Source organism: Aspergillus candidus (assembly GCF_002847045.1).
Source record: "Aspergillus candidus strain CBS 102.13 unplaced genomic scaffold BDW47scaffold_100, whole genome shotgun sequence".
Taxonomy (NCBI): domain Eukaryota; kingdom Fungi; phylum Ascomycota; class Eurotiomycetes; order Eurotiales; family Aspergillaceae; genus Aspergillus; species Aspergillus candidus.
This window is the reverse complement of record NW_020194105.1, coordinates 1-19,716: the sequence shown is the minus strand read 5'-3', so window position 1 is coordinate 19,716 and position 19,716 is coordinate 1. Positions and strand designations below refer to the sequence as shown.

General features: G+C 50.7%; 5 protein-coding genes and 1 non-coding gene across 6 annotated transcripts; 4 read left to right on the top strand and 2 right to left on the bottom strand.

The window, feature by feature from the left end:
• Positions 1 to 683: 683 nt before the first annotated feature.
• Positions 684 to 1,465, bottom strand: BDW47DRAFT_121364 (uncharacterized protein; the record flags this gene model as incomplete). The annotated part of the gene is made up of 3 exons (XM_024815613.1): positions 684 to 829; positions 1,001 to 1,116; positions 1,179 to 1,465. 3 exons carry the CDS (start codon positions 1,463 to 1,465, stop codon positions 684 to 686), a joined length of 549 nt encoding a protein of 182 aa, XP_024667273.1.
• A 411-nt stretch (positions 1,466 to 1,876) lies between these two features.
• Positions 1,877 to 4,054, top strand: BDW47DRAFT_121363 (heterokaryon incompatibility protein-domain-containing protein; the record flags this gene model as incomplete). Its single annotated transcript, XM_024815612.1, has 2 exons — positions 1,877 to 3,535; positions 4,025 to 4,054. The coding sequence occupies 2 exons, from the start codon at positions 1,877 to 1,879 to the stop codon at positions 4,052 to 4,054; spliced, it is 1,689 nt and encodes a 562-aa protein (XP_024667272.1).
• Positions 4,055 to 9,226: 5,172 nt separating this feature from the next.
• BDW47DRAFT_114303 (uncharacterized protein) lies at positions 9,227 to 9,691 on the top strand. Its single transcript, XM_024814625.1, has one exon. The coding sequence runs from the start codon at positions 9,279 to 9,281 to the stop codon at positions 9,537 to 9,539; it is 261 nt and encodes an 86-aa protein (XP_024667271.1). The 5' UTR covers positions 9,227 to 9,278; the 3' UTR covers positions 9,540 to 9,691.
• An 885-nt stretch (positions 9,692 to 10,576) lies between these two features.
• BDW47DRAFT_6231 (sugar porter family MFS transporter) lies at positions 10,577 to 12,813 on the top strand. The gene has a single exon (XM_024819459.1). The coding sequence runs from the start codon at positions 10,846 to 10,848 to the stop codon at positions 12,472 to 12,474; it is 1,629 nt and encodes a 542-aa protein (XP_024667270.1). The 5' UTR covers positions 10,577 to 10,845; the 3' UTR covers positions 12,475 to 12,813.
• A 1,679-nt stretch (positions 12,814 to 14,492) lies between these two features.
• Positions 14,493 to 14,579, top strand: BDW47DRAFT_t155. The gene has a single exon. It is a non-coding gene; the product is annotated as a tRNA-His (tRNA).
• A 1,271-nt stretch (positions 14,580 to 15,850) lies between these two features.
• On the bottom strand, positions 15,851 to 16,090 carry BDW47DRAFT_130087 (uncharacterized protein; the record flags this gene model as incomplete). Its single annotated transcript, XM_024817059.1, has 2 exons — positions 15,851 to 15,958; positions 16,022 to 16,090. 2 exons carry the CDS (start codon positions 16,088 to 16,090, stop codon positions 15,851 to 15,853), a joined length of 177 nt encoding a protein of 58 aa, XP_024667269.1.
• Between the last annotated feature and the right edge of the window lie 3,626 nt (positions 16,091 to 19,716).

The following is a 19,716-nucleotide window of genomic DNA, read 5'->3' as shown; positions in this document are numbered from 1 at the left end:
TGGTGTATAGAGATTCAAGGATTTCCGTGGCATAGTGTGGCTGGGGTCACCATCCCCAAATGTTAAATGAGATTTTTTGAAGTGAAATAATTTACAATCATAATATATAGGTGTCAATATGAAGGAACACAAGGAAAGGCAAGCCCTTGCAATATAGTGGTACTGTCATGCTAGAGGCGGACCTTCACTTCAGTGTCCACATTGTTCTCCGTTTCTGACCCTTCTTGTCGATTTCACTGTCACCTTGGGTAGTAGCCTGTCTATTGATTATGCCGACTGACATGCCATACTTCTTGTAGGGGGGCAGCCGGTCCTGTATTTATGGTCTTAGTGAGCAAACAACGTGGTGGAAGACCAAGAGAGATCTCCCTTCCCGGTGGCATACCATACACGCAATCAACCAAGCCAAGATTCAAAGAGAATTATATCTACAACAAGGCGTGCAGGATATATCTACCCAGAATATGCCTATTTGAGTGATCTGCCGCCCTAAAAAGCCCTCATTAACATAGTATTAAACTCTGTGACTTGGCTGATATAGCTAGCTAATGAACCCAAACACAATAAAGAAAAATAAAAAGAAACAACATGTTAGAACTATCTATGTTTGGATAGGTGACCATTGAAATGGTCAAGCACAGCTGGGTAGCTAAACAATCCTCCGATATTGCAGCAAGTTATCATCACCGCCTGGGGGCTGGTGCAAACTGAGAGGGAACAGAGGCCGATTGTTGTGGCCTCTGTACTTGTAATGGACTATCATTTGGCTTGATAGCAACTTTGTTTCCACAATAGGTGCACACATGAGCGAAGGTGTTACCAAACCCGACTAGACACGGAATGCATATACAGCATATCCCACACGTTAGACAGCAGAGAATAGCAGCCAACCTATAAACAATTAGACTTTATGCTACTCGGGTGTTAGGATGGACTTGCATGGTCGTATCTGTTTCCTCCTCCACAATACGGGTCATTGCTCTTTTCTCGCAGAACAAACAGTCTATCTGCTGTGGTGTCTTCGTTGTAAGTTGGTTCAGTGGAGTGACTTTTTCATTGGCTGGCACATATTCGAATTTAGATGTGGTTATCGGGTATGTTGTTGCTGTTGAAGAGCTATTATCTTTGGGTATCAGTATTATATATCTCGATACAACATCAGTCCTCAAATGACTCACTATTCTTGACTTGCCATAGTATGTCTCAATTCAGTGGATGTCTTAACTGGCAGTCTTTCAATAGGTGGGACAGAAATTGCTGGTCGCTGTATATGCAGGTTTTCATCCGGAACTGGTTGCCGAAGTGCTGCTCCGTCATGATTGTTTCCTTTGTAAACGACATTATTGTCAACAATGTCATTCTCAGATGCCTGTGGTTCATGAGCGGGTTCTATGATATCTGGGCGCGCTTCTACTCCTTGGTGCGTTGCCCCATTGTGCTGCTCTTCGAACTTTGTTGCTGACATGTTGTATGCTGCTAATAGATAAGCGTAAGATCTAGGCACCGATGATCCATTTATAAATTTGAAGCGCTTGTCAAACAAGTATATTACTGGTAGTATTGCCCTAGTAATCAAAATACGAGCACTGCCCCGCGAAACTTAAATTGCTGGTAAAGTTACATGCTCATCGGCTCTGTAGCCTTGTTGAGGGGGGTTGCTGTTTCAGCCTTGTGAGGCGCCTTCCTGTAGCCTCGCGAGGGGCTGGCTCACAGCCTTGTATGTGACCCTGGGGGAGAGGACCTGGTATCCCATGAAAAGAATCTAATCATCCTCACTTGACAACAGCGTACGCTCCAATTGAAATGTGACTTGGATATTGAATAGGACCTTAATCTTTATATTGACTGAGGAGACAGAATCTGACCTACCGTCATAATGCGACTTCTCAATGTCTCCTCTTTGAGCCTAGAAGATTTCCCCCCCAACGGAATCCCTCCTTACGCCATTCTTTCTCACACCTGGGGAATTGACGAGGTAACTGCGGCCGACATCCACCATCCCATCGGAGAATCGAAGCCATCATGGGGGAAAATATTTAGCACATGTGAGCAAGCAAAAGCAGACCATCTCCAATATGTCTGGATTGATACGTGTTGTATCGATAAGTCCAGCAGCGCAGAGCTATCAGAAACCCTAAACACGATCTATGCATGGTATGAGAAAGCGGCAATTTGCTACGCATATCTAGTAGATGTGCCAAAGGCCGATAATCCTCGGTTACGTGGGTCAGCATTTCAGCGCAGTCGATGGTTCAGTCGAGGTTGGACATTGCAGGAGTTAATTGCGCCCCGAGAGGTGGTTTTCTTCTCAAACGACTGGACGGAAATAGGGCGGAAATCCGCACTATGTGATATATTGGAGCAAATTACTCGCATCCAGGAAGATATCCTCATTCATAGAAGGCCACTTTCATCGATGAGTTTGGCAAGGCGCATGGCATGGGCTGCGTATCGAGAGACCACTCGCCCTGAAGACATCGCATACTGCCTGATGGGTATCTTTTCTGTCAACATGCCCATGCTGTATGGGGAAGGGGAGAAGGCATTCTTGCGTTTGCAGGAGGAAATTATCAAATCTTCCGACGACCAGTCCCTTTTTGCATGGATCGACACTGATGCTTCACCAACCTCCCTGCACGGGCTCTTTGCTACCTCCCCTTCCCAATTTGCTTTCTGCCACGATATTCTCCCCTACCAGGACTGGGAACCTCGGACGCCTTACATCATGACCAACCGTGGGCTTCAGATTGAGCTCCCAATCATGTGGCGAGAGGAAGATACCTATGTCGCTGCTCTCGATTGCCCCTGTCCACCAGATTACAGCGACACGACGTTCTTGGCGATATATCTGAAGAAGTTGTCAAAAGTCAGTGATCAATATGCGCGCGTCAAAGTAGGAACACTGGCGGAAGTGTCGGAGCGTGGCAAACCAAAAACTATCTACGTTCGTCCATCGGGGGTAGTTCCGCATAGTGCAGTAGAGGGCGTTTTCCCCAAGCACTATGTCCAATTACGAGGATTCCGGGCACCACCCGATTATGCCTTTATCAAGACTATTTCTGCTAATGACAAGGGAGAAAGCCCCCCGGCTCATATCTTATCATCGCGTAATGATATCCCGGATGGTATTCGAAAGGTTTTCAAAGTGGAAAAACAGGCTTTGGCTCTATCCTGCTTCGTTGTCATGGAAGGACCACGCGGAAAAGGTCTTCTCGTCTTGCTAGGGTCCAACGGAGTTTTTGATATAGGCTTCGATGCTATCGAGGCTGATAGTCCGCGCGAAATAACTCACCATGATCTTCACACCGTTCGGAAGCACTATAAACCTAAGGATCCGGGGACATGGGTGACCCTGCAAAATCATCGTGTCATAGTCAATGTTCAGCCTCAAGTCCAATATGGGGCCAAGTACTACATGCTTGAACTGGAAATAAAGCCTATCAAAGAAAGTAATGGCTTCCAAGGTATTTTAGAGGAGCTGGAGACCAAACTACAAGCAGACCCGACTGTGATCATTCCTCAAGCAGCGATAAAAGTGAGTAAGAATGATGGAGAGAAAATCATTCCTCGAGGCCAGCTAGAACGCTCGAAGGAAAGAACAACCACCAGCCTGTCACAGAAACCTCTACCAAACGCTCCGGAGGAAAAGGCATCTAAAACACGGTCCTGGCGGTGGCGGGGATGAATAATAATTGGTATCGTGTCTAAGATCCTGTTCTACTCTAAGTTAGGTAGGCCATTATAGCCCAACGTTTAAGGTATATATCATACCACGCTCTGGTGTGAGGTATATGTTACTAGTCGTGAAGGCCAGCTATGTCGAGACCTTTGATTTTGTAATCTAGTAGAGCTCCTACCTTTGGTGAAGATACTACGTATGATGAAAACTCAAATCTCTGAGCTAATACGAAAACATACTGTAGTGATTCTTTTCCAAGCACGGCTCCTCTTCGTGCATGTAATTTGATATAGAAGCCTGACTGAACCAAGGAATATTAACATAGTACTAGTAATTATGAAATAGTGGATTCTTGGTACTTTGAGGAAGTCATAAGACAGACAGGAGAGATGATACATAAGTGATGAGAAAAAAGGGCAACTAGAATCCATGAATTCACTCTGGACAAGAGGTGGTGCATGAGATCAAGAGTCATCTGGGAGACCAAGCTCGGCGATAGGGAGAACAACCTAGTCTTGGGAGTCCTTAGCCATGGTTCTCAGTCTTACTGAGTTGGAAAGCTCAGCAAAATCGCTGACAAGTCTTGCGTGAATATAGAAGAATGGCTGGTGTGGAGGGCCATAAATCCTGCTAGTAGCACTATAAAGAAGCCCGCACACTTGATCACTGATATTGATAACAAGAGACCCTGAGTCGTCCCTCGCCCCAAAGGATGTCTGTTCGTGAGCGGTATCCGATAATTTATTGTTGATAATGACGAATTCTTCTGTCACATTTAATGACAGATCCACCTGGTGCCCATCATCATCGTATCAGATGCAGTTTTACCTTCCCAATTGCAGCTTGCAAGGGCGCCATTGCATATTCCAACTGTCACGCCGGTCGGACGACCCAGTTTCAAGTAATAGCGATCCTTCTCGAGATTACCAAATTCAGTCAGTGGTATCTCTTCTGGGACTGGAATGCCAGGATCTAAGCCGTAGTGCCAAGGCATAATGCTTGGGGAAACAGCAAATAACAAATAAGAGTTGAAAGGATCGTCTGCTGCTGCATCTATTAGCTGGAAAAATGCCCAGTCCATCACTCTTGTGCCCAGAATACTCATCCCAGACATTTCTGTAACTTGGCCAATCAAACAAGGCATCTGTTTCAAATTTTGACGTTTCATACGCAAGCCAGAAATTATATAGACACGCAAGCTGTTTTTATATATAGCTGAATTGATCGCCTATAGGATCACACGGAGTAGCTTGATGGGGACATTCCCGGCGGAATATTGAGGCTTGGTAACCAGTAATGGTGGGAACTCGACACTCGCAGGAGATCTGTGAAGGTCCAAGATGTCTCGTATTTCATTTCTCAGAGGTCCGATTGGGCATCGTGCGTTGCCAGCGAATATGGCCATTGGTTGACCAAGCTCGTGGTTCTGTGTGGACCACATGCAATGGAGTGTTTTTCTAGGCTCATGTAGTCCTCGTGATGATTCTGTTGGTCCGGATTTCCCACCTGCGCCCCTTCACGTTTATCTCCGCCCTTCATGGAGGCATCCCGCATCATGATGCAACCGTCCAATAAATCAGTAGTTCAACAGCTTAATCTCTCCATAGGGGTGTTTTCCATGTTTCTCCCAGATTCTTTGCGACTGACACTGTGGGGCAATAAGATAGATCAAGAAATAAATCCATCCCAGCTTTTAACCAATTGTACGCGGGTGTTCACAATCAATCTGTAATCATACTCCACAACGCAATCCCATTTGATGGCGTCGGATTTGTGGAAGAACAGTTCGCCTAGCAAACTGAGGGCAACGATCGAGCCACAGATAACAATAATAAGCCCACCTATGTCTTCTATTTCGAATGCCATAGGTCAGCTCATTACGTATGGTATGTCAGAGGCAGTTCTAGCATGAGTAAACAGTCACCGTCCCTAGACACCGTAGTGAAGGACTCGGAGGACTTGTTGTCGTCGTACAGCGGGGAGGTCTATCTGCCTTGTTATCGAGCTGCACTGTCATAGAAAAATATGCTAGAACATATGGGATGTCAAACTGCGTGAGGTTTGCGCTTAGTAGTGGACTTGTGAGAGCTCTGAGAAACAGTAAGTTTGCTTGTTTTCCCTTCATTGCCAACTTTAAGGAGAGCCTCTGCCACTGGATCCCACGCCGCGATGCAGCTCCCAGAGATGTCAGTTATTTCCAGCACGGACACACTACCAGCACTCTAGATGGCAATAGTAACCATCTATAACAGATAGATAATGGGCTCTTGCTGTCTTTGTTGATTCCATCCATTAACCAACTCTGTCTGTCGGGCAGCCGCGCGCCGCGCGCCGCGCGGCGTTGGTCATGCCCTGCCCTTTTCAGCATTGCTTCCACGCGAATTGGTGAATAATACAGCGCGGCCTTCCTCCGGTGATATATGGACAATACAGTCATTGGAGATCTGATTAAACTATATCTAATACTCTGTGTAAGAAAGTTTCTATAGGTAACTAGTCAATGTTCCAATTCGGCAAACCCCCGTATCCGCCACCCAGTAACCCAGGGCGCCCACGTATTTGTGGGCCACTCAATTTCCCAAATCAGCCTTTGGATGTCAGACCATATTATTCTCATCAAACCTCTTTCCCGCTTTCTACACTTTTTAGCAAATGACTTTGATCTTTGCCGCTCTCAGACTTCGTTGGATAGGGATTCATATTCGCCATCGGCCGTATATAACACAAGGAATCATTGTATAAGCTCTTTCATAATTCAAATCGCATGTACCTATCATTACTTCTCAGTACAGAAAGTCGTATCATCAAGGATCTTTGCTATTGAATATAATCATAGACTGACCCGCTAAATATACACGTCCTAATAGAATATCGGCCTACACCACTGAGTGAAAGCTATAGTGGAAGGCTTTGTCATTAGACTTAGGCGACTATGAGATCCTGGGTAAGAACTGTTTGATTTTCTAGATAAGGATCCATTATTCTTGGATACACTTCTTAGCTATACATCCGGATGATGCTTTAAGCCTAGTGGATTGCCTCTAAGTAATGCAAATTTGAACAATGATAAGGCGAGACTATAATAAGCGTAAATGTACGGGTCACCATTTATGCTAGTTTCATCATTACTCCGTGTAAATTTGCTCATCAGCATGAGACTACTATGGAAGATAATTTCGTATGTAACATCATCCAAAAGCGGTTGTAGAGCTTTCATACGATAGTATTCGGGTCTGGGTACAACCGTCATAGATTATATATAATCGCTCCAACCAGACATGAAATGAAACACCACTAATGTTGTTTTCTCAACAATCAATATAAGTGCTTAAATTGTTATCAAGTGTAAAGTGTACTACTACATATTATATTGAAGAATCTTGTATGTATCAGGTCCTGCTCTGGAAACACACGACCTGTTTGTTAATTTTCATTCTAGTCCAAGGGCTGGTCCACAAGCCCTACCTACTCCGTACCTACACATATGATTATACTGGTTGTCCTAGAAGCTTTTCGATCCTTTGTAGGTGGATCGCTCCACAGGGTGTTTTCCATAGGTTCACAGGACCTAACTACCTAGAAAGTTGCAGGGTTGGTAGCCACACCGACCATCTGCATCATCAGGAAGTGGGCTTGCATCCCTCCGAGAAGGTATATAGGAAACTTGGCTGGGTATGCGCGTCACATGGCAATGGGCCTCCTCCCCTAGTCGACGAACATTACCTTCATTGTAGTGGTAGGAGTGTCCCCCGCAGCATCAGAGCACACAGTATGAGCGGCTGTGCTACATTTGGGTGAGCAACCCGGGACAATGAAGGGATGAATATACTGAAGAGACCTAGACCCTCTGCCGGTACTTAGGAAGCCATTTCAACGGTCACAGACAGGGAGAGTTCCAAAGACCTTGAGATACCCAGTCGCTAGATTGAAGAGACAAAACCGCATCAGGAAAGCCAGGATAAACGCACAAGCAACTAGCACTTCAAAAGCGAACGCCAAGGTTTCAACCATATACTCATTTGGGTATTGCGGATCTGGGCATCTCGCCAAGTGAACTGGCGCACCACACTGCGATCCCCGACAGACGCCCCCCCCCCCCCAGTTACATCTCCGAGTGATGCCCGAGTCGTCTCTGTGTACAGTCCCGGAGTCAATCTCGGAGGGTTGGTTCTGGAGCCGAACTTCGCTGAAAGTGTTATTTGCCGAATTTCGGGGGCTTCTCCGTGCCCCTCTTCTCAATTCTTGGACTTCTGGGCTCTCACTCGGGCCGGGTAAAGGACATCGGGCAGACTCAGGCCACTGCAGCTGGGGATCGGCACCCGGTGATATACAGGCCCTCCATCTCCGTGCATAACCGGCTTCATGACTCCGCTGCTCCAACCACGTGTGGCCTGCACGCCCGACACCCCTCGATTTGCAGATACGATCTGAGAAGAGGGCAGAACACCCCTATGCACTCTGGTCGGATGACGCACCGCCAGCCATCTGCTTCCCGTTGAGAAACTGCGAAGGCATCGGACACGGGCACGACGCTGGAAAGAAGCGCCGTCCATCTCGGGCTAGTGGCTGCATCCCGTGGACGTTCTCCGTAGTGTCGAGTAGCGTAGCGGGGTCTGAAACGCGGGCGAAAAACTCTGCCCCGGCTTCACCCTTCCAGCGAGGGCGGTCGCATTTCCATGCCGTAAACCCCGTTCCTGACTGTCGATTCGTCCCCTCCCTCTCGGAGGATTCTGGGGGGATTACGGGCTAAACCCGCATCAGGCATTCTGGCGACGGGGTGAAAATTCGGACCGCCCCCCCCCCCTCCCTGGTGACTCGAATGACGTACGCCCAGTGCGCCATTTCCAAGCTTTTGCGGGACGGTGTATACCTTCTTGGCTGCGATCGCTCGAGGGGCGCTGTCCATGCGCCGCAGCACCGACTGAGTCTTGGGCAAAACGGCGAGCCACTTCGCTTCGCGCATGGCGCGCTTCAAGCCGGAACCTTCCAGACGGCCCCCGTGCGCTGGGAAGGACAGGGGGGGGATGCAACGCCGCCGGTACCACTCTTATTGGAGAAGGGTTTTCCCTGATCGTACATACTAGTACGGAGTACCTTCTCTTGCCTTGTCGTAGTTATTGGCCTTAATTTCCCGAGGCCAGTGGCTGTCAGTCAGAGACCATGGAAGGGTGGTGGTATTTTCCGGTTCCGGCCAGTACAGGCGCCTCAGGCCAAGACTCGCCTAGATGTGACCCACTTGGGCCTTCACTCGCAGTGGGCCCGCTAAGCTCAGAGCAGCTCGTCCTGGACGAATCGTCTAGTGCCAGGCTTATTATTCAGCCCCCATGTGGGCGAATTGGGGGGAGAGGAGACCGCCAAGAAGGACACGCTAGGCTTGTGCATGGCTTATTATTCGGCCAAGAGGGCTTACTCAGTCTGCCAATAGTGCAGGTGTCCCGAGGTGTGATGGCCAGTGTGATACATCCTGGAGATGACCACCGTCGTTCGCTCTCCCCGAATCCGGTATCTATCGACGCTCAGGTTATATATAGGCTGGGGGAGCTTATAGCCTTATGTACGAGATCCGTTTGTTGTTGGGCGTCCTTCCCAACTCGTCCCGATGGGCACCCCCCGTGCCCTGCAACCCCATGGGAACGCTCCGACCGCTAGTTCTGAGGATTGGGCTGGGATGAATTCGGAAGTGAAGTCTCATTCAGTACGAAAAACACGATTATGCCGGGGCAGAACAAACTTGAAGCGCCAGATGGCGGTAGTTCTATCGGCCGTGGCACTTGTACATGTAGCCAACTCGAGGATTCTGGGACTAACCATAGAAACGATGAAAACCATCCCAATTTACCTAGGCCAAGATGACCCCTGAATTTCCCCGTAAATGGATGGTCGGGTATGATTCCTATTACAGCAGGCGAGGCGACGATCCTCCACTGGGTGACGGAATCCACTTTTTCGGACGGTATCGGACTCGGCCGTAGACGAGAGGCGTAGAACCCGTGGACCGTGGTAAGGCACCTGGTAAGTAGCATGTAGAAGACGGCACGTTGGACACAGTCCAGTGGAGAGTAAACAGTGGACAGTGGTAGCCCAGGCCCCCTTCTCTCCTTCATTTTCTGGTTGATATCATTTGATTTAACTTTTTTTGCTTGATTTTTTTGCTCCCTTTTCCCCGGTCTGACCCGACCCTCCACATGGGGAGAGCCAAGCACTGGTGGCGCCGCCGCCGACGCCATTAGCCCTATTCTTCGTCGGCGCCGGTGCTGAACGAAGGCACTTCTTCCCAGGCTAGCTGTCATGCTGGGTGCAGTCGATCGGAGCAAGAATCCCGAGTCATTTTCCCACTGTAAAGATTGGTCCGTGGTTTTCATTAATAACAGGTGACACTTCAGGAAGACTGATCATAAGCATCATAATGACAAGGCGGCTGTGCATGGAACAGCATCATCTTCCAGGAATGAATCCTTTCCCCCCAAACCTTCCGTTTCGATCCACTTTGGGGTTATGTTGGGTCACGGGATGAAATCTCTGCCTGGGGAGAACCCCGGAACTGTCATCGCTTTCGGGCGTTGTTATTCTCAACTTCGGCTTCGTCTCCGTTCTCTCGCTCTCTCTCCATCTCTCCGCATCTTCTGATTCGGTCCTCTGGCCATCCCGCTCTCCGCAATTCGTTTGGTCCTGGAACCTTGGATTCTGCTACACTAGCCTTCCTTCTCTCAAATGGAGGACCCTCTTTAGAGACGGTTGACCCAGGAAGCAGCCTGCCGCTAAGGCCGCCTTCGGACGCCTTATTGGATCCCCTGGTCCCTTGGCCCCGCTCCGTTGGCTTCTGTCGGCGCCTCGCGAGACATGCCTATACTGCTCACGCCTTCTCAACGCAAACTTTTTGACTTTTTGCTTATTATTTTTTCATTTGATTGGATTTATTTTAATTTTCTAATTTTCTTTTTGCCCCTACACCTCTTGGCCCTGCAACCTCGTCAGCAATGGCACTAAATCCCGCATGATGCAAAAGAAGCCGGTGGTTTATTAACCCCCTCCCCCCCCGACCTCTTCCCCCGTCTGGATGCTTCTGTTGTTGTTCTGGTCGATGTGTGCGTGCCCAGTGTTTGGTCATCCTCTTTTCATTCCACACTTCAGATAGTTAAGGCACCGGCAAACAGAGACAAGTCACCATGTGGACTACCACCTCTGGCTTGAAGGGTCGCAAGCTTCGGCTTGCGATCACCTTCACCTCCGTCATGGGCTTTTCCCTCTTCGGTTACGACCAGGGCTTGATGTCCGGTATCATCTCTGGAGACCAGTTCACCAAGGAGTTCCCGCCCCTGGCCATCCCCCCGCACGCCGACAAATCCTACTCGCAGCATGTCTCGGTCCTCCGCGGTGCGGTCACCGCTTGTTACGAGTTGGGCTGTTTCTTCGGCGCGGTCTTCACCCTCATGTTCGGCGAGCGCATTGGTCGCACCCCGCTGCTGGTTGCCGGCGGTATCATCATGGTCGTCGGCGCTGTCATTTCCACCGCCGCCTTCGGTCCCCAATGGGGTCTAGGGCAGTTCGTCGTCGGTCGTGTGATCTCGGGTTTGGGTAACGGCATGGACACGGCCACTATCCCTGTCTGGCAGTCCGAGTGCTCCAAGGCCCACAACCGCGGTTTCCTCGTGTGCTTCGAGGGTGCCATCATCGCCGTCGGCACCTTCGTCGCCTACTGGCTGGACTTCGGTCTCTCCTATGTTGACACCTCGGTCCAGTGGCGTTTCCCCGTCGCCTTCCAGATCCTCCTGGCCATCTTCATCACCCTCGGCGCGCTGGCCCTGCCCGAGTCCCCCCGTTGGTTTGTCATGCGGGGCCACGATGACCAGGCCCGCGAGATCCTGGGCGCCCTTAGCGACACCTCCCCCGACTCCGACGCTGTCTATGCCGACCTCAACATGATGAAGGCCGATCTCAAGTCCACTGAGGGCGCCCAGGCAAGCTGGAAGACTCTCTTCACCTTTGGCAAGACTCAGGAGTTCCAGCGCATGATGATCGGTTGCTCCGGTCAGTTCTTCCAGCAGTTCACAGGCTGCAACGCCGCTATCTACTACTCCACCCTGCTCTTCGAGCGGAACCTGGACATGCCGCACCGCATGTCCCTCATTCTCGGCGGTGTCTTTGCCACCGTCTACGCCCTGGCCACCATCCCGTCCTTCTTCATGATCGAGAGGGTTGGCCGCCGTAACCTGTTCCTCATCGGCTTCATGGGCCAGGGACTCAGTTTCATCATCACCATGGGCTGTTTGATCAAGGGCGGCCCGGAGCCGTCCAAGGGCGCTATTGTTGGTATCTTCCTCTTCATCGTGTTCTTCGCCTTCACAACGCTGCCGCTGCCCTGGATCTACCCCCCCGAGATCAATCCCCTCCGCACCCGTACCATGGCCGCCGCCGCCTCCACCTGCACCAACTGGATCACCAACTTCGCCGTTGTCATGTTCACTCCCGTCTTCTCCGACGCCAGTCCCTGGGGCATCTATCTCTTCTTCGCCCTTGTCAACTTCATCGGCGTGCCGTTCGCCTACTTCTTCTACGCCGAGACCGCCGGCCGCGACCTCGAGGAGGTCGACCTCATCTTCGCCAAGGCCCACATCGAGGGCAAGTGGCCCTTCCAGGTCGCCAAGGAGATGCCCAAGCTCAACGCCGAGCAGATCGCCCAGATGTCCATCGAGCTGGGTCTCGACGTCCCCGAGAACCACGTCAGCGCCGGCACCGAGAAGGCCGAGCTCGCCCTCAGCAGCGGCGACAGCCAGGAGAAGCCCAGCACCAACTAATTTGTTTCCCCTCCGGGGCTCCCGCGGCGCGGATCGCGGTCGGTCGCCCGGCTGGGGCGGCCGGCTCGATCGATTCCACGTTGATGGTGTGGCCTGGTGGATTTTCCATGGATTCCCCCGCGTGGTCATCTGATCCACGCATCGTTCTGTTGCTTTCATTTCTTTTCACATTTTTCTCTTCCTTTTTTATTACCATTTTTTTCTTTTGTCACCATAGTGTCTACATAGACTTATATTATTTCCACCTTCCCCCGGTCGCACTGTCCTACAGTTCGTTAATTGGGGGAGTTCATGGGTGCAGCAACTACTACGTCCATAATTGAAGTTCCCACGTTCCAACGCTCCTCTGTAGCTCTCCGATCACCCTGTAGTAGAACCTAGTTTTCTCCCCCGGTTGCTGCTCTTCACATCTCATCTGTTCGGTACACGCCGAGACATGATCGTGCCTGATTCCCGGTTCGAAAACGTGCTCTGCGGTTTACGATCTCTCCTTGCATCCGACGCAGCCCCATCATCTGGACCCAGCACGTTGGAGCAAGGAGCATCGCCAAGACGCATCGCATCGTTCCAGGCCTCGTGCTCGGCTGACGTGGTGTCGACCACGCGGGGGTCTCACAGCAAGGAAGGCGAGCTACTGCACCAAGGGGGGGGAGGTGGAGATGAGAAGGCTCCTGCGGTGTCTCGGAGATTTTGACTTAGCTTTTTGCCTTAGTTTGAGTGGGGGCCGCTGAATGAAGCAGGAATGCCGCGAGACTCGTGACGCCTTGTTCGCGACGGGGGAAAGCATGGCACCCACGGGGATGGTTTCCGGCCCCTTGTGTCCAATCCCCGCCTCGCCCCTTACCATTTAAGCCTCGAGACGTGAAACGCATCCATTGGCCCGCCTGCATGGAGGAGCTCGTGGAACCGGTTTCGACTTCCTCGACGGGCCCATGCATCCCGGTTGTGATTCCGGGGTAGTTACTCTGGGTCCAACCCACGAACCTATTCTGCCTTCACCCCGCAATCGCGCAGGTAGATGGGGATGAAACATTCGGTTGCATGGCTAGCGTGGCAGATGGGGACACGCGATGGTCAATCCTAGTATCGGCTGGAGAAGTAGAACGACGGGGCCATCACGAGGTCGTATGACCTGAGACACAGCCTAGTAGTAGTTAGTATTAGGTCTTCCCTGGCCTTTGCACTCGGTGGGTCTCCTCTCGCATTTTTCGAGTCAGCGTGGTCTGTCTTGGGGAGACAAGCTCGTAATCCCTCCCCCAGTTAAGGATTCGCTAGGCCCATCGCCGCAAGACACAGGAGTTGGTTGACCGGGGTCCGGCGGATTATGCCGCTGCAAATTTCGGCTAAGTTTCTCGTGAGAGGCAATGCCATGACACATGTGAAGGGTGTTGATATCAGCGGCTTTGGCCCGTGTGGGCCATAGATCTTGCCCCTGACTCGCCCTCTCCGTGGGTGACGGATGGTCCTCCGCGTAGCTCTTCTTAAGGAACTGTGTACTTTATCTCAACACCCAGCACTGCGGGTGTTGTGCGCCAGTTTGTTAGACAGCAGTTGAAAATCAATGTGTTTCCCATCCTGGGGAGACTGTTGGTCACGAATGGGATGGCCACGATGCTACGGTGCGCCTTGCTGTCAATCCTGCATCGCCATTAATTTCGGGGTTGCGATGGTCGGCTTTGCATTTTCTCAGGCTGACTCCAAGTCACATTGAGTTCATGGTTGGACCTTGTACGCCAAGTACGCCTTATCCGTACACAAACCAGTCTCAGAAACCTTGTGTCCGGGTGGCTTACAACCACTCGTGAACAGTAAGCACTATAATGCATGCAAGTAAAGCTAGCTCCAGTCTGGATAATATACATCAGCGATGAAATCGTAGTCGCCAGTCTTGCCATGCTTGTCTATAGGAGAGTTGATCCCCCAAACAAGCATCATCCACACGACGATCCACAAGTCAGGCGGGCAGTCGGGCAAAAGATCCATATGATGTGGGTCACCCGCTTGACGTAACAGATCAAGGTGCTGTAGTGTAGTGGTCATCATGAATCGTTGTGGTTTCAAACAACAATTCCGATTCGACCTGGGTTCGATTCCCAGCAGCGCCATTGGCGTTGACTTGATCGTCTTTTTTTTTCCCTCTCTTTCTTTCTCTCGTGTTCTTCTTGTTCACTGGGTTTTCTTGTTGAATCTTGATTTTAATTTGGTTTTTTTTGGTGCTTTCCTTTCTTTCATATATTTCTCTTGGTCAAGGACATCTTGATGGCTGCATCTATTATAATGGTAGCAGCTAAAGACTTGTGCTGATCGTGGAGACAACGATATCCCGCTGCAAGATACACGATATATATATTTTCCCTCCACCTTGACGCCGCAACCTGTTCTTGGGCGTAGCACGTTAAAAGACCGCTATACCTTGAGCCTAGAGTATTTCATTGTAATTGCAACAATTGATCTTGGTTGCAGGGCACTATCACGCTCATTATCATCCTCGTAAGTATAGTCTCTTTGCATTGCAGTGTTTTCACAGCCAACACCGCGATCTATAACGAATTACAAGTCACCCCGTCAGTCATTCTACCTTCATTCAAAAGTGACAATATGGGAGTCAGGAACTCTCGCATGGAGCCAGCATAAATATCAAATAAGTCAGTCCTTCTCATCTTTCGGGGATTGGCGTTCCCTGGGTCTGTCAATAGACGCATATAGGGCCAATACCCAACAAATGTTCCGAGCAGGAGGCTTGACGGCCTTGCTACCCTTGAGTCATGTCAGCATGACTTTTCATCTTGACGATTCAACCACAAACACCAATTGGCGAGTGGTAGAGCCTTGATATCCAACACGTCCCCTTCATAGCCTGGCACTTGCTTCTGGCTCTGTTTATGACTCTGGCTCTGGCTCTGGCTCTGGCTCTTAGCTGCAGGTGAGCAGTTTACAAATCTTAGGTTTTATAGATTTAACAACTTTTATTCCGGCTCATAACCTGTTGGCATGTCGTTCCAGCTTGACTATTCAATCAAAAACATTGATTGGGGAACTGTAGGGCTTTGATATCCAGCAGGGTAGAGCCAAATCGATCCATCTACTATGCTGGGGAGTGTTGTATCATACCACATCTAAAACCTCATAGTGAATTTACCATCTGCGATGTTTGACTCAATGAAGGGAATTCATTCGTATCACGAGTCGCCAACTCCTCTTATCAATAGACTGTACCCTCTTGCATTCATAGAATCTGGCTAACAGGCTTCTGGTGAAATGTACATGCATAAAAAAACTCGCAATACAGCCTCATTTAATCCTCCGCCTCATGTCAAAACATCTCGTCGAAACATCTCCCCAAGATAGGCCACCCGCCTATAAATTGACTGAAGACTTATTTGCTAATGCTCATGCATAGCTTATCATCATCGACCTGGGCACAGCCCATATTATCGCAGCAGTCGCTGTCCACAGAACACGCGGTTCCCTCTTTCAAACAGCGCTAGAGGATGATCTGTAAGTATAACTTCTAATGGAGGAGTCCTCGCATGTTGGAAAAACTTACCTTTTCGATGCCAGGCATAGCAACGGCGAGGCCGATGAGGGAGAGAGAAATCACACTGATGAGCTTCATGGTGATCAAAGGTTGACTCAAGCTGAAGGTCAAGATAGAGAGTTGAAGATGGATGGTTCGAAAGGTTTCTGGGGATTTTGGGTTGTGGATGAAATTGAATAGGACTGATGGGTGGTTTCACGGGCGTATTTATACCCTCGCTCGGCTCTAGGCATTGCTCAAGGCATTCTCATGACTCCAACTCAGGTCGCTCAAGCTGAGTCGTAGACTACACTGCCGACTTCAGCCTTCACCTTGCGCCTTGGTAGCCTCCACATCGTCTGCATACAACGCAGACAGCGAAGTCGTTGATCATCGCGACCTGTGGAGCACCTCTGTGCTGGCTGTGACTAAGGCGCTCTGAATCAGGGCCCTATTGGGCGTCGTCCGCCAGTCTATGAAGGCTGTGTCGTTGCGACGCGTAGACCTTGCTTCGGATGGACATACTACATGGTAGGCGCACAAATGGAAGAAGACGGACGAACGAATACATGTCGATGCAGAGCCTCAAGGAGAATGTCGATCAAAACCCCACCTCCACGACCAGCAAATGAAAGATGTGCCCGGGCAGGCGCCTCCGAGTTATGCGGATAATCAGTGCCATATGGGGAACGGTGGGTGTTAATCAGCCAGATTATTGTGGAGAACATGTTAGGATCAGGGTCATACCAAGTCTGACCAAATGCCAATTCGGTCTTGTAATGCAGTGGCCAAGAGAAAGCGTACTGTGTGTATGTCTGGCGAGGCTGTGACTGTGGGACTCGCCGTCACTACTTCATATTAATGAAACGAGAATCACGCCGGTATCCTATCTCCTACTGTTCAATTGGGGCGAAGTAATGAAGATGGTGCTTGTTGATCGGTCTTGGCCACTGCACCAAAATACTGAATTGGCATCTGGTCGCCATCGATATGGCTATATCCCAGCAACCAGTGTAGATCACTCGGTCTCCATGACGGTCGAGGCTCAGGCTACAGTATTCCTCGTTCTATCGCACTAGAAACCGAGGTTTCGTTGTCGTTGAGCGCACCGATATTGGTACACCGATTAGTCGTGGTAAGGACGGTTTCCCCACACTTGCATTCTTCGAGTCCGTCTGGCAGTGTCGTCAGATTATCTATCACATGAGGGACAAGACAGTGATGGGGGGTAACTAGACTGATTTGTGATATCAATGTTTGTAACCAGTGAAGCGGGTCAGCTGACCATATCAACGCAGAATCTCGTGTGATGGTAAAGCCTGCAGAATTTCAGTCTTCATACCATCACTATCATTCCATTTATCCCGCAGAAGTCTTCCATTATATCTTTTCTTGAGCTTATCGATCCTTTCCTACAAAGCTAGCGCTGCACCGCTCAGTCAATTCACCCGACTGGACCCGGGAGGTCCGACAGCCACGATGGCCTTAGGGTTCAGTCGGCTGATCCGGCCAGGATTCTTTGTTGGGCCCGGGGAAGGATCCGGCAAGCCAATCAGTCGGCGTCACACCCATCGGAGCGATACCGAACTGGAAAGCACCAGAGCCGTCTCTAAAAAGTAAGTCTCTCTTCGGCGGACCTTTATTTCCTGACAGAAGCGCGTGGACCATCTCAGACTCCCACAATGCCCTCATTGATATCAGCGCCACCCAGTGGAGCTCGATGCGATTGATTCCGGGTGTCATTTACAAGACACGGAGCTTGAATTACACCAACTCCAGATTGTGCCACGCCAGCCATACGGCCAACAAGACGGCCAGGGATGATGCGAACGCGGGGAGCAGGACACAGTCCAGGATGCGACCCAAGGAATGGCTGCAAGGAGACATATATTGCGCACGCCGATGAGAGTTTTTGGACGTACCTCTAGAGCCCCCTCTACCCTTCACCCGCAGTTTCCTTTGACACTCTTAAGGCGACACGGGAATTGACATGTTGACTCGGGCGAGTTCCTCTCGAGACGAACGGGGCCCGACGTCGGATCATACAGAGGACTAGACCTCTGACGACAGACTACCTCAGTTGAGGAAACGTCAACGAGAGGAGGGTTTGATTCCCACCGGTATTCCGGATGTCTGAAACGTTTCGGCCTGCGATAGGGTTACATTGGCGATCTACACGGGGGTCTGCGATGGCGTGCGGTCGCGCGATCGGAGGGATCTTCATTTGACACGTTACGGCGAGGTGTCAAGTCCGTCAATAGATGGATCGGTACGTATACGCCGATGTCGACGGAGAGGTATCAAGTACGAAGGACAAGTTTCGATGAGACGTCTGGTCGGAATGATGTATCATTGATTCATCACATTCGTGTGAGGTATCTGTCCTAGGCTGTCATCTAGGCCCCCCGGGCATCAGGGAGGATGATGGTGTCTCCATGCCGTCGTCAGGAAGACCGACCGAAGTTGATCCGAACCTGAGCTCACCACGGTCCTTCGTTCTATCTACGATATCCTCTGTCAAGTATGATCATTGGACGGAAATCACTCCGTGACCAGCACCGGTTAGTCAGCCCGAAGGCCATTGTAACGATACCGTAAGGCGTGTTCGGTCACAACTGGACCACCGCCACCGGGCAGTGCCTGACTGCCTGGGAGAGGAAGGGGGGCGCGGTGGAGATGCCAAGAGATGCGGGCGGTCAGCGCTAGTGGGTAGCGGGACTTGGCACCCGTTTAGGCATCAGTTTTGGCCAGCCTCAGGGGGTCACCTCCAAGTAAGGAACCTTGCGGACACGGCGGAGTTCGTGGTGAGGACCGGTCAGGGCCCGTTGGGGAAGAGCGCCTTACTGGGCTTTTTGTCCAGACGGGGGAGTGTGCCGGATGATCGATGCCTTGCCCGGAATGGAACCGTCGCGGACCGCACTGATGGATGACCTGGGGCTGTGAGACGTTTTCGAACAGAGGGCAGGAATGAGTTCAACCGATCAATCAAACGAGGAGGATGGTATTCTATCAAGAGATAAACCAATAAGCCAGGAATGAAGAAACAAAGAAAGGCACCGTACTGCCGCCATGACCCCAGAGTCCCAGACAACCGTCAATGTTAAAGAAAGAAACCATGCAGAGAAGGGGCGATGAGTCAGCGCCGAGACATCCGCCTCAGCCCTGGGAGGGAGAAAGATCCATCTCACTGGTCGAGGGTTCGTGTGGTGGAGGGCCCCAACGTCAACTCAACCTAGGTACTGGACGCAGTCGACTGGGGGGCGAGGGGCCAGAGGATTGCTCCGTCGACCATCTGGAATCCTACTGGTGTAGGATCCTTCAATTCTCCCACCGCTGTGGGGCATGATTGGTCCGCAATTGACCCTCCTTCAGATTCAACCTTGAAGTCAGAGGGAGACGTGCGGATTCCCAAGGGGCGCTCGGATGAAGTGTGCGGTGAAAATTCTGTCCCCATTGCGTATCGCCATAATCATCATGATGTGAATGGGAGTTTATTTCCACGAGAGGGAAAGACTCGGTGGACAGGAACAGGGACAACCAACGCCGCCCCTGTCACGTGGCGTCGCCCCTAACGTGGTATTGTGTCGCGTGTCTTTTTCCTTGGGTCCGATCGAACCTTTTTCTCCTTCTTCTTCTTCTTCTTTCTTTCTTTCGTTCTCACCTCCGGCTTCCCCCCTTTCCTCTCCCTCTCTCTTCTTCCCTTTCTTCCTTCATTCCCTCCCCCC

Excerpts from the sequence above, each read along its gene's own strand:
- BDW47DRAFT_114303 (XM_024814625.1), top strand. The coding sequence starts at position 9,279 with ATGGGCACCCCCCGTGCCCTGCAACCCCATGGGAACGCTCCGACCGCT.
- BDW47DRAFT_6231 (XM_024819459.1), top strand. The coding sequence starts at position 10,846 with ATGTGGACTACCACCTCTGGCTTGAAGGGTCGCAAGCTTCGGCTTGCG.